Source organism: Ceratotherium simum, chromosome 21 (genome assembly GCF_057802395.1).
Source record: "Ceratotherium simum simum isolate JZ-2026a chromosome 21, ASM5780239v1, whole genome shotgun sequence".
NCBI classification, from domain to species: Eukaryota; Metazoa; Chordata; class Mammalia; order Perissodactyla; family Rhinocerotidae; genus Ceratotherium; species Ceratotherium simum.
In genome coordinates, this window is record NC_141920.1 from 27602765 (window position 1) to 27615477 (window position 12713).

Consider the following 12713-nt stretch of genomic DNA (forward strand, 5'->3'; position numbering starts at 1 on the left):
CATTCAACAGATAGGTCAGCCAGACCTGAGTACCCCTCTGCTCAAGATGCTCCAATGGCTCCTATTTCCTTCCAAGTATAAGATAAACCCCTCGCCATGGTCAACAAGTCCCTTCTCGCCCTGCCTTCCGCTCCTCTCCGACCTCATCTCCCCTGCCCCCTTGCTCATTCCACTCTAGCTGTACTGGCCTCCTACCTGTTCCTCACACTCATCAACTGTGCTTCTGCCTCAGGGCCTTTGCACTGGCTGTTCCCTCTGCCAGGGACACTCTTCCCTCCCAGTCCCGGAATGGCTCACCCCTCAGCTCCCTCAGGTCTTTGTTCACACGCTCCTTCTCAGGGAGCCCTCCCTGACCACCCCCACTTAGAAGTACGACCTCTCCCCTGGCACTCTTGACCATCCTTATATTTTTCTAGAGCCCTTCCTTAATCCCTTTTAATTTTTTTTTTAATTTTATTTATTTTTTTTTCCCCCAAAGCCCCAGTAGACAGTTGTATGTCGTAGCTGCACATCCTTCTAGTTGCTGTATGTGGGACACGGCCTCAGCATGGCCGGAGAAGCGGTGCGTTGGTGCGTGCCCGGGATCCGAACCCGGGCCGCCAGCAGCGGAGCGCGCGCACTTACCGCTAAGCCACGGGGCTGGCCCCTTTTAACCCCTTTTAATAACTCCCCTCCACCTACCAAAAGTAAGTCCACAAAGACTGAAATCCTTATCTTTTTGTCCACTAGTGCATCCCCAGTGCCTAGAAGTGGTGCATGCCCAATAAATATTTGTAAAATGAAGGGAGGAGGCCTGGGATGGGGTCAGAGACCTTTTCCTGAGCCCAAGCCCCAGATGGACGCCCCTCCCTAGGGTGGAGGGGGCGGGTGGAGGGTCAGGAGACAGCCCAGGACAAAGAGAGAAAGCCAACCCTGTTTTCCAGACAGGGCCAGGCCTGGTCGACAGAATCTGCCAAGGCAGGGCTGGTGGGGCCCGGGACCTGGCGCCAGGAGCTCGGCCCGCCTTGCAGCCCCTCCCTCCTCCCCACCCCCCGTCCAGCAGTACCTTCCAGCGCCTCTTCATGAGGTATTTCTTAAGCAAGATCTGGGACTTGAGGCGTCGGTTACAGCGCTTGGCTTTCTCCGCCAGGTTGTTGAGCCAGGGGTGGGCGAGGCACTGGGCAGCGCTCATGCGGCCCCTGTGGGGAGGGTGAGGGTGGGCGGCATGTCCTTAGGGAACCGGAGCCCAGCCAGCCTCCTGGCCCTGTTCCCGCCCTGACGGCACCCACATGCACTGGGCTCGCACACACGGGGTTCGCGTCCTGTGGGGAGCCTCACCTCTGGTCCTTGACAATGAGGTTGGAGACAAAGTCTTTGGCCTCATCTGACACGGCCTCGAAGGTCTCCTCGTCAAAGTACCAGTTGCCAGATAGAACATTGTTTAGGGTCTCTGTGTCGTCATCTCCCAGGAAGGGGGAGAGGCCGCTCAGTCTGGAGGGAGGGAATGGCAGGGGGCAGGGAGGTGAGATTGGAGATGCTGAGTCACCTTTGGGGGATCAGGGGATGGGGGCAGATCCTAAGAGGCAGCACCATGTGCTGAAAAGACCCCCAGCCTTTCCAGTGGGACAGACCTGGGTTTCAATCTGGCTGGGTGACCTTTGGCAAGTCACTTCCCCTTTCTGAGCCTCATTCTTCTCATCTGTAAAATGGGCATAATCATCCCAGCTTCCCAGGGTTACAATGAAGAAGAGGAATGATGAATGCACAAAAAATGCCCACTACCCCTCTGCCCCTACCCTGGGTCATAAAGATCTGCTGTCCAGAGCCCTGGGCTGGGATGGTATGCCTTTAGGAGCCTTGGTTTCTCTGTCTATAAAATGGCTCCAAAGTTCACCTTTCCTGGTTCTCCCTAGCACTCCCAACCCCAGCAAACCCCTGACTGAGAGAGCGGGAAAGTGGGTCCACCTCACGGAGACCCGAGGCCAATCTTGGCCTCAGCTGCCCACGCATGTGCCCCAACCCTGTGAACAGCGTGCTCCCTCAGGGCTCACAGCATGTAGGTGATGACCCCCATACTCCACATGTCTGTCTTATCCGAAATGTGGTCGTAATTCACCACCTCAGGCGACAGGAACTCCGGGGTCCCAAAATTCACCTTCAGCTTCTCTTTGGGGTTGTACCTGGGGATGAGACCAAGAGCTCAGAGCACAGCTCCCAGCCCGTCCCCAGGTGCCCTCTACCCCTCCCCTGCCCCCGGCCCACCTCAGAGGCTCACTCTGCCCTCCCCACCCACCAGGTGGTACCTCCGTGCCAGGCCGAAGTCAATGATCTTCACCAAATGGCCCGTGGTGTTGACGCACAGGATGTTCTCTGGCTGAGGAGAGGGGGGTGGCTGGCATTGGCCTCTGACCCAGCTCCCCCTCCCTCCCCGTCCAGGTCCACCCAAGTCCCAGGCTCCCTGAACAGAGGCCCAAGCCACCAGAACAGACAGCCATTGGAGACCCTGGGACCTGCCGGCTCCAGGCACAGATGAGGATCCCGAGGCCCCCAGAGGGACTCGTACAAGTCCTGCAGCACAAGGCTTCTGAGGGGGGAATTTCCTTCATTTAAGGCCATGAAAGAACAACAATGTTCTAGCAATTCTGAGGATGGAGAAACTGAAGGCTGCAGAGGAGAGCTGTGCCCCAGGTGGGAGGCCAGTTCAGGGCCAGAGCTCCAGAGACCAGAGACCAGAGAAAGAAACCACCAGCTCCGGGCTCCCAGAGGAAGCCCCTGGGAACAGAGGGCTTCACACTGCTCCGTGTGCACTCTCGGCTGTGCTACTCCTTCCTCCCAGTTAGAGATGAGGACACCTACAAACGTCAGGCCCGGGTCAATCACTTTCTGCTTGTTAGCTCATCAGTCCTCTCAACAGCTTTAGGAGGCAGGTGCTGTCACCATCCATCCCCATTTCACAGTTGAGAAAACCGAGGCTCAGACACAGAAGGGACTTGGCCACAGTCACCCAGTAAGTAAGTGGCAGAGCCAGGACTTGACCCCAGGACCGTCTGACTCTAGCACTGGTCTCCTGACATCACTCTGCCTGCCACCGGGCAACAACCCACAGTGCACTCCGTGGTGTGGGGGTGGGGTGGACAGGCCGCAAGTGGGCTGGCTCTTTCAGGACAGGGATCGTCTTCTCCCAGCCTCTTTGCTCCCCACCCTCAGTGTCCAACAAAGGCGCCCCCTAGGTATTCAGCCAAGGCTCCCAGGAATCCTGGGCCCAAGCACAGGTGAGCGTGTGAATGGACTTACTACGAGGCTGGTCCCTCCCCGCTCTGGGCCTCCATTTTCTCTTCATAGAACACAAGGACACAGGACTAATCTGAGGTTGCAGGGCAGAAACACTTTAAACAGTTAACAATGGTTAAAAGGCAGGAGATTTCACACAAAACCCCTGATTTCCTGATTTCCAGCACCTCCTGGAACACCGGAAGCCCCAGCCACACGGCCACACACTGCTTGGAGTGAGTTGCTGCTGACCCCTGAGACAGAGCAAAAGTCCTCCGGTCCCCGGGGGCCGCCACCACCCCGACCTGGCCCTTGCACACGGTTTTGTTATTTTCGGGGCTCTGTGGGCATTTGAGTCAAGGCCTCTAAGGAAAGGCTGTCTGAAGGCCCTTGTTGAACTGCTGCCTTCAGTCAGAGCAGGACACTGATGACTTAATAGCTCGACCTGACCTCCCACCAAAACAGGGAAGAAAGAAAGGTCCCAGGGTACATCGTCTGGGGAAACGAGGCAGACTCAGACCTCCTTTCGGAGGACACGGGACTTCCTGAGAAGCTTTGCGTCCAGGAGGCCTGGAAAATGGCTCACCCAACTTCCTTGACTGTGAAAACCCCTTTTCTGATTTAAAAAAAAAAACATTGCTATCCTGAAAAAAACACATTTTAGGATACAGAGGTTTAAGGCTGAGCTTCTTCCCAGGGCACTGCATTTTAATCGGGGACCCGGCTCTACTCCCAAAGACAGTGGCTTTCATGGGGGAATGGCAGGCCTCCAATACCACAACACAGGCACCGGCTCCGCCCAGAAACTCAGGAGGCCCCCTTCCTCTTTCCTTCCCTAACCCCCACCCCATCCAAACGTCAGATCTGCTCTGTTTCCAGAAGGCGTCCATCATCTGGCTACTCCCCTTCCTCCCTACTGCCCCTCTGGCTCCAGCCCCTACCACCTACCTCTCTCCTGGCTCATTACAACAGCCCCCTAACTTCCCTGCTGCCACGTTGGCCCCATTGAAAGCCATCTCCTTACCGCCTCACTTCCTCACTTGTCAGTGGGGATGATACTAGCACACCTGTCCCAGCGGGCTGTTGGGAGGAGTCCGCACTCTGTGCAGCTCTGACCCCTCAGAAGCACGGTGTGGGGTTAGCCCACAGCAGCAGCGTCTCCCTGGCCTGCTTTAGACCTCCAAGCTCTGCCCCTTGCCTGCTTCTCCAAGTTCACCTTACACGTCTCCCCGTTGCTCACATGTACTTCATCACACTTTCAACCTTTTAAAATGACCTATTTATTTGGTTATTATTTTATACGTCTGTTTCCCCCACTAGCCTGTAGACTCCGTTAAACAGGGGTGTGTTCTTTGTCGTGCCTACAGTAACGCCTGTGCCCAGCACAACGCACGAGAGCACAGGAGCAGGTACTCGGTACATGTTTATCAAATGAATGAATGAAAGCACTGTCCACTTAGCTGATGGGTGCTAACCCACCCCAGTGTTCACATTTCATCTCCCCCACTGGCCTTGCCACTTACCCTACAGACATTAACACTCGCCATAAGGACGCTGCTCCCACCTACTCCACACCATGGCTGACGTCACTAAGCTCCAGGCAGCCACTACCAGTTGATAGGAGCTGTTGTGACACATAAAACCTATTTGCTCTCCCTGACCTGCTACATGCAAGGTACTGAGCAGAGCCACAAGAGGGATAGAAATATTCTTTCATTAAACATTTTCGTTAGCGCCTATCACATGGGTATTGCTGCGCTGACACTATACTTATTGATTTGTTTTTCTGACTCCCCTTTGAGAGCCTAAGCTCCAGGAGGGCAGGCATTTTTTATCTATTTTGTTCATCACTGGGTCTCCATCACCTAGAACACTGCCTGGCATACCATGGGCCCTCAACAAATACTTGTTGAATAAATGAACATTCTCAGTGCCTCTCGGGGGCCAGCACTGAGGCAGGTGCTTGTGCAACACCTACTAGCAAGTTCTATGTGTGAGACACCCAGCTGGGGGCTCACGGGACTGCAAGACCCTGTCAACAAGTACTTAGCACTGGACTAGGAGTCCTGAGAGCTAGGACTAAGTCTTTTTTTGCTCTCTGTTGTATCCCCGGCTCCTGGTACTTAGTAAGTGCTCAATAAACCCTTTTTGAATCTACAGATGGAAGGATGGATGGAGGAAGAGAAGGAAGGATGGGAGGATGGAGGGATGGCTGGTTGCAACACTGATTTCAGGTGGTCGGATGCTGCTCCCGACCCCTCCTGGGAGGCCCCAGCCCCAGTACCTTGAGGTCCAGGTGTAGAACCCTCATCTTGTGCATGAAGAGGATCCCGTCGCAGATCTGCCTGACAAACACCATGGTGTCCACCTCAGTCAGATGGTAGTCCTCATCCACAATCCTCTCGAAGAGCTCGCCGCCCTCGATGCTGTGTGCACAGACCCCTCTACAGGCTTGCTTCTGGGCCCACTGGCACCCTCACCCGGCCCCCACTCCCACTGCCGGCACTCACTATTCCATGAACAGGACAATCTCGTGCGAGGTCTCGATGGCCGCATATAGCTGGATCAGATTGCGGTGGTTCAGCTGGTTCATAACCTCAATCTCCAGCTTCACCATTTCCTGGGAACCAGGGGAGACAAGGCTGCCATGCAAGCATCATCACTCCCTGCCCTCTACCCGCCATACCTGCGCCCTAGACCAGACCTCTCAGGCCTTGCCTCGACCACTGCTAGCCTCCTCCCCTCTGGCTCCTTGCCTCCCATCTCCCCACCTCCAAGCCTGTGTGCTCACCACACTCAGTCATTCCTGGTGGGACACCTTTCCTTTGCTGGTTTCCTCTCCTCTTCCTGAGTGAATATCAGGGCACCCAAGGGCCCAGTCCTCCCCGCTCATCCCTCCCCTCTCTACAGTCTCCCTGTCCCATGACTTGACATTCCATCCCAACATGATTGACTCCCAAATACATCTCTCCACCTCCAAGTGCTCTCTTGAACTCCAGACACCCACATCTCCATCTGCCGAACTGCCATTCCCCTGGGATGTCTATAGGCATCTCAAATCTACCATGTCCAACATTAAACCCTTGGTACCTCTTCCCCACAGTTGAGTTGCCCATCAGCAGAAGGACAGCACTCTTCACCCAGGTGGGCAGGACACAAAGTTAGGAGCTATCCCAGATTCCTCTCTTATCCTCGCTTCCTCACACCCCACATCAGTAAATCCTTTCACACTACCTTCAAAATGGATTACAAATCCAGTAATTTCTCACCTCCTCCACCTCTGCCTTCCAAGTCTAAGCCATCATTATTTGTCACTTTCAGAAACTTTGCAAGCCAGTTGTCACATTGGTAGCTTGAAATCAGCCATGGTGGGAATATTTACACCCGGGAAATTGGCAAATACTACAAATCAAGGCTCTCCCAACCCGTTCCCCTAGAGCATCCTGTTGCTGCTCCTTTTCTCCCATTATTCCATTGCTTCGTTCATAGCTCATCTTCCATGCCACTTCCCTGGAGAGGCCTGACCTCACCACCCTATCAGAACGGCCCCATCGGCCCCACACTCCCTATACCTTACCTGGCTTTATTTTTCTTCCTGGCACTTCTCTGTTCCTGACACTCTGCTTTTTGCTTTGTTTGTTTTTTAACTCTCTCCCTCCTCTGAAGCATGTCAGCCTATGAGGACACGGACTTTTTTTAATTCACTACCATTTCCCTAGCACCCGGCAGGGTGAATGGCATGGAAAAAGTGCTCAGTAATTATTTAACCAATAGCTGACTCCAATCAGTGTAGACAGCCCATATGTCTTGAGCATCTATGCTGAGCCAGGTCCATGATAGAGACCTGGGAACCCAGCAGTCAATAACACAAGTCCAGGCGATGTCAAGCGGAAGAGGCAGAGAAAGACAGAGCCACAGAAAATACAGGCCTTCCAGATGTGCTTAGTGCTCTGATGGGAAGTCAGGGCTGCAGCACTCTGGAGCTGTTTCTCAGGCTCTTTCTGGGCTCCGGGCCACTGCCCGTGCTGCGGTCTCTGCCTGGAGTGCCCGTAACCTCACTCCTGGGCTCTCCCCGCCTCAGCTCAAGGGTTCCCAGCAGGTACCTGCTGTTCTAGCCCTCAGGCCTTTCCTCCCACAGTCCCCTCTGCTTGAAACTCTCCTTCCCACCTTCTCCACTGGAAAATAGTTCTTCCTTCTTCAAAGCCTTCGTTCAGCAGACAGCCCGTCCAGGAAGCTCCCCTGACCCCACAGACTGTGTCAGGAGCCTCCTCTGCCCACCTCCTGACCCCCGCCCCAGCTTTCCTGTTACAGCTCTCACCAGACCAGGTTCTAGGTTGTCATCACCTCCTCACACACCCGGTTCCCTCACTCCATGTGAGCCTCTGCTTTTATTCATTCATTCATTCTTTAAACAGACGTTGCTCTCAGCCTCCTCTGAATGACTCCCAGGCTGGGTGCTGGAGGCAGAGCCCTGGACTGGGCCTGTGTACCCAGGGCGGGGTCCACGTTCCCTCCACTTTGGGACCCCCAGTGCCCAGCCTGGGGCCTGGCCCAGACCCCACACTTATCAGTGTTTGCTGAATTGAACCAAACAGAGAGCATGACTATCCCTTGCCTAGAAGGGGAAGTCCCCAGGATAAGTTCACTAACTGAGGTGTCCGGTTTATGGTGAGGGGTGTCAGGCCTGTGGCAGGGCTGTCTGTCTGTTCATGTGTCTATCCATGTGACATCTCTGGGGCATCAGGGTTGGCACACAAGAGCCCTAGTGCAGACACGTGGGCAGAGGGAGGCAAGAGGCACCCACTCCAAGGATCCCTTCCCCTTTCTGTGGAGCCAGCCCCACTACCTTGTCTTTGGGCGTCTGTTTCTTGATAACCTTGGCTGCCAACTTGAGGCCTGTGGATTTCTCTGTGCAGGTACAGACTGCTCCAAACTTGCCGCTGAAGAGAGAAGAGGCTGGGAGCGAGGGGGTCGCAAGGGGCACAGGGCTGCAGGGGACCTGTGCTCTGTTCCCGTCTGGATCCCTGATGTGAGATGCGGGCACTCGCCCCAGCCAGCCATGACTCGCTCCTGAAGCTCTGAGCTCTACTGCAGGGACAATGGCTGAACCACACAAACCATGGGCACAAGAAGGGTAGGCTCATCTGAAGGACGGCCCCTGATGTGACAGCTCACAGGCTTGTGGCCGACAGGGGCCTTGGGGCTCTGGGCCCCCGGGGAGGGCACCTTCAGGGCTTTTTACCAAGCAGGAATCACCTTGAGGGGGTCAGTGTGGTGCCTGAAACTGAGACAGACAGGAAAACACTGTGCGTTTCCTATGGAAAACACTGAGTGACCGATGGTGTGTCTGTGTGAGTGACAGTGACATGAGTGTATATCAGCCTGTGTGACAGCAAGCACATGGTGGGTGTGACCACCTAGAAGAATTATGTCCACATGTCCAATTGGGGTGTGTCTGGGTCTTGCACAGAGAAGATGTGAGGCCCCGGGGGCTCGATGCCCTCCTACCCGTGGGCCGGGGGCTCGGGGTCCCAGCTCTCACCCGCCCAGCGCCTCCTTGGAGTTCAGGCTGAATTGACTGCTGACATTCCCGGGCCTCAGCTCCACGATGCGGTGGGGGAAGGGGGCCGGGGGTGGCGGGCAATCATCTGAGGATGCAGAGCAGTACCATCACAGTCAGTGCTGGGGGCTGTTGAGGATTCACCCTGGCACCACCCCCTCCTGCCTGGCCTGGGTCTCATCCAGGGAAGTTCACTGAGTGATACCTGGGGGACAGCTGGCTCCAGAACAGGGCTAAGGGGCCCAGTTTCCAATTTCAGCTCTGCGACCAACACACAAAATGGCCTTGGGAGGCCTCTGCCTCCGTCAGAGCGGGGCTCAGCTTCTCCCAGCACAACAATGGGGATGGCTGATTGGACTTCTCCGACCCTCTTGCATTATAAGGTATGAAGACCCCATCCCAAGCTATCTGTATTTCCATTAAAGAAAAAAAAAGCAGCTATAATGGTGGAGTGTCAGATCGGGGTTACTAGGTCTGAATGATGCGGTAGGTGGTGGGATCTGCCTACCGTCCTCTCGAACACCACCCACAAGTTGGCCCGACCTGTGGAACGGGTGTCCAACCTGGGCCCCGGGGAGGAGACAGGGACGGAGATGTTTAGTAGGGAGTGGCTGCCACCTAGTGGCAACCATGGGGAACAGCGGTTCCTGGCTGCCGACAGGCTGAGTCATCGGGAATGGAAACCTCTTTATAAATAGCAAGAGGCTGCAGGGAAGCCGGGATGGTGATAAATCAGACGGCTCTTGGAGGTTGTTCAGGTCCTGTTACCCCGAGGATGTGATTTCTGGGCGGGGCGGAGCGGGGCGGAGGTCTCTGCCGCTGCTCAGGGGAGGAGGCAGGGCTCCTGGCTGCCTCCCAGCCGCCAGGCCCTCCCACCCTGTCTGGGTGGCTCTGTGCCGCTCACCAGGCAGGCTGGCGGGGCTCCCAGGGCACCTCAGCCTGGAGAAGGGGGGGTGTCAGGACATTCTGGGCTCTCCTGACCCCATCTCACCCCACCCCCAACCCTGCCACCCCCCTGCCCAGGCCTCTCCCTATTCACCTGTTGGCCAACTCAGTCATGCTCAATGGCTCCCTGCTGTCGGCTGAAAAATCTACCGGCTCCTTGTCTGACCGTCAGTTAAGGCCACTCCACAGTCCTGCCCTATCTCAAGTGCCCAGCTTCCCTGGTCACTGCTCCCACACACAGACACCTGCGCTCCTCAGCTCATGAGCCCTCTATGGCTCCCTTGACCCTCCTCACCCCCTCCAGAATGTAGTTTAAGGACCAAAGCCTGGCATTGGAGCCCTTCTACAGACTGACTTCATATTCCACTGTCGAGAGAGTTGGTGTTGCTCCAGTACCTGACTGATTTTCTTCAAAACCCCATTGTGGACAAAGGAGAAGAAAGTCAAAAGTGAGTCTAGAGTCAGGCTTGTTCCAACAGGTTCAAATCCTGTCCTAGCTATGGATTTTTGAGCCCTCACTCCATTTCCCCTTCTCTGAGCCTCTGTTTCCTCATCTAGCAAAAAGGAACAGGAAGTCGTACTTCCTGGGGTTGTGGACACTTGGATGAATGTGCCTGGGTGAGGCGTGGCTCAGAGCAGTTCAGTCCTCCAAACAGGGAGACATGGGGAGACGTGGAGCCCCTTTCCCTCCTCCCTGGGCCCCAGGGAGCCCCAGCGCCCCCCTGCCCCTGGCCTACCCAAAATCTGGAAGCAGTCTTCCTCCCTGGCTGTGGGACAGAGGGCCTGCCCCACCTCTGATCGCTCCGAGGGAACAGCCTGGAACTCGATCCCCCTCGAGGTGTCCTCTTGCTCTTGAGCTTCACCAGCCTGGTCTGGGGCCTTCTCTCCTGCTTCCTTCTGGCTGCCTTCCAGGATGCTCTTCCCTCCTGCTGCTGCATTGGCTAGCCCAGGATCTGTGGGGCCAGGGGTCTCCGGCACCCCTTCAAAGATGAGCTCCAATGCCTCATCTGGGGGCTTCTCGGCCAGTAGCTTCTTAGAGCTGGAAGGTGAGAACACGGAGGTGATGCCCTTAGCAGCCACAGCCCCGCTGCGGCCTCCAGCAGGTCTCGATGCTTCCAGATCCTCATCTGCAATCTGGGGTTAATACAACCATGCCCCTCTCCCCAAACACATGGGGTAATGCATCTGAAGTCACTTTATTGCAAAATCAAGAGACATTAATAATACCATAAATGTCTGTGGTCATTATCTTGACTACCAAAGCATTAATAAATATTAGTAGGAATGTTGATTTGGTTAATCATTATGTAGACTCAATTAGGGAGATTACGTAGCTCTTGATTCATAAAAACTGTGGCGATACAACTGATATTAGTACATAAATCAAACTGATACAGTGTGTTATTATTGTGGTTTACAATATATCACTAATAACCTCATTAATATGATTAGCATTCAGGTAAGTATAACTGATTGCATCATAAGACTGGTGCTATATTATGGTTATGCAAGTGTTAGTAATGATCTACCAATCCCATTATTAGTCATCTTTCCACATAATACTGATAATTATATTAAGAAGGGTTTTCCTTTCCTCCTGACATCTCAGCCCTGCCCTGGCTAGACCCAAGTTCATGGAGTAAGGGGAAGTCTGAACTCCAGATGCCCAGAAAAGAGGTCTTTGAGGACATCTCCCGTGTGACATTTTGGGCTTCTTTGAATTATCACAAAGTCCTGGTTTCTGCAGGGGGACAAGGAGGTCAGGCCAATGCCCAGAACAGAGGAAGTGATTGTCAGAACTACCCAATCCAGCACTGAATGTGATGACAATGATGCCCAAGACAGAGGAGCTAAGCACAGCCCCTGGGGACAGAGCCACAGGACACCTCTCCGCTCCCAGGCAGGGGGTCTTCACCTTGAGATAGCAGCAGGGCAGCTGGGACTGTGCAGAAAGGCAGGTGAGCCCCTCCTGGCCGCTGCTTGGCCCTCTGCCTCCTTCTTGCGCACCTGGGGCTCTCCGGGGTCCTGGCTGCCTGAGGTCCCCTGCTCGGCATTGGGCTTCCTGACACCAGCCTCGGCTGTTACAGTCTGCTGGGGCAGGGCTGCAGGCTGCCCAGCACTGCCCTCCGCAGGCCCCCCACCCAGGTCGCCTTCTCCCTCAGGGCCCTGGCTGCTAGTTGAGGGCTGGGCCAGGGCACCTCCTCCCTTCTCTAGGGTGGGGGCTTTGGCATCTTTCTTCAGGGGGAGTGGATCAGCTTCTTTCTTTGCGTCTGAGGGGCCAGGTTCTTCCTTTGAGTCTGGGGGGCCAGGTTCTTCCTTTGAGTCTGGGGGGCCAGGTTCTTTCTTTGAGTCTGGGGGGCCAGGTTCTTTCTTTGCGTCTGGGGGACCAGGTTCTTCCTTTGAGTCTGGGGGGCCAGGTTCTTTCTTTGCATCTGGGGGCCCAGGATCCTTCTCTGGGTCTGGAGGAGCAGGGTCTTTCTCTGGAGCTGGGAGTCCTTCGCCTGCTGCCCCTTCGCCAGGTGCCTTGTCTGCAAAAGTGGTGAGACACCAGTCAGGATCCACCCTTCTGCCCCTCCTTCCCCAGCCAGGCTGGCCAGAGACCAGCTCTGGGCCCAGGTCCCCACCCCGGCAACAATTTGCAAATGCTTGTCCCACGGAGCCTCTGGGGCCACCTGATGGGCTCTAGAAATGGGCTGCCGGGACATTGGAGGCCTCGTGTGGGAGGCCTCTGGTCCTCTGGTGGGCCTTGACGCCCCCCCACCCCACCCCATCCCTTGTTCTGAGTGGTTAGGTACCATCCATGGGGGCTTCACATTTTCCCAGTCTCTCAGGGAGGGCTTCATGTAGGCCCTTGAACCAGCCCAACCCTACCTAGAGGTAATTCTAATTTCTGGGTCCCCCATGTGCCATACAAAGAGGCCTCAGGCACAGAACTCCCACTGAAGACCTGGCCCAACCC

At 55.4% G+C, this 12713-nt stretch overlaps 1 protein-coding gene across 1 annotated transcript in view; it reads right to left on the bottom strand.

The window, feature by feature from the left end:
* Positions 1-12713, bottom strand: part of MYLK2 (myosin light chain kinase 2) — a 29404-nt gene that overhangs the window by 1113 nt on the left and 15578 nt on the right. Inside the window, exons 2-11 of the mRNA XM_087445440.1 lie at positions 11670-12282; positions 10492-10793; positions 8792-8897; positions 8096-8189; positions 5760-5869; positions 5534-5675; positions 2283-2353; positions 2031-2159; positions 1318-1470; positions 1046-1178 (exon numbers count right to left, since the gene is read on the bottom strand). Of these exons, the coding sequence (XP_087301566.1) occupies positions 1046-1178; positions 1318-1470; positions 2031-2159; positions 2283-2353; positions 5534-5675; positions 5760-5869; positions 8096-8189; positions 8792-8897; positions 10492-10793; positions 11670-12282 (1853 nt within the window). The remainder of the gene's footprint in view (positions 1-1045; positions 1179-1317; positions 1471-2030; positions 2160-2282; positions 2354-5533; positions 5676-5759; positions 5870-8095; positions 8190-8791; positions 8898-10491; positions 10794-11669; positions 12283-12713) is intronic.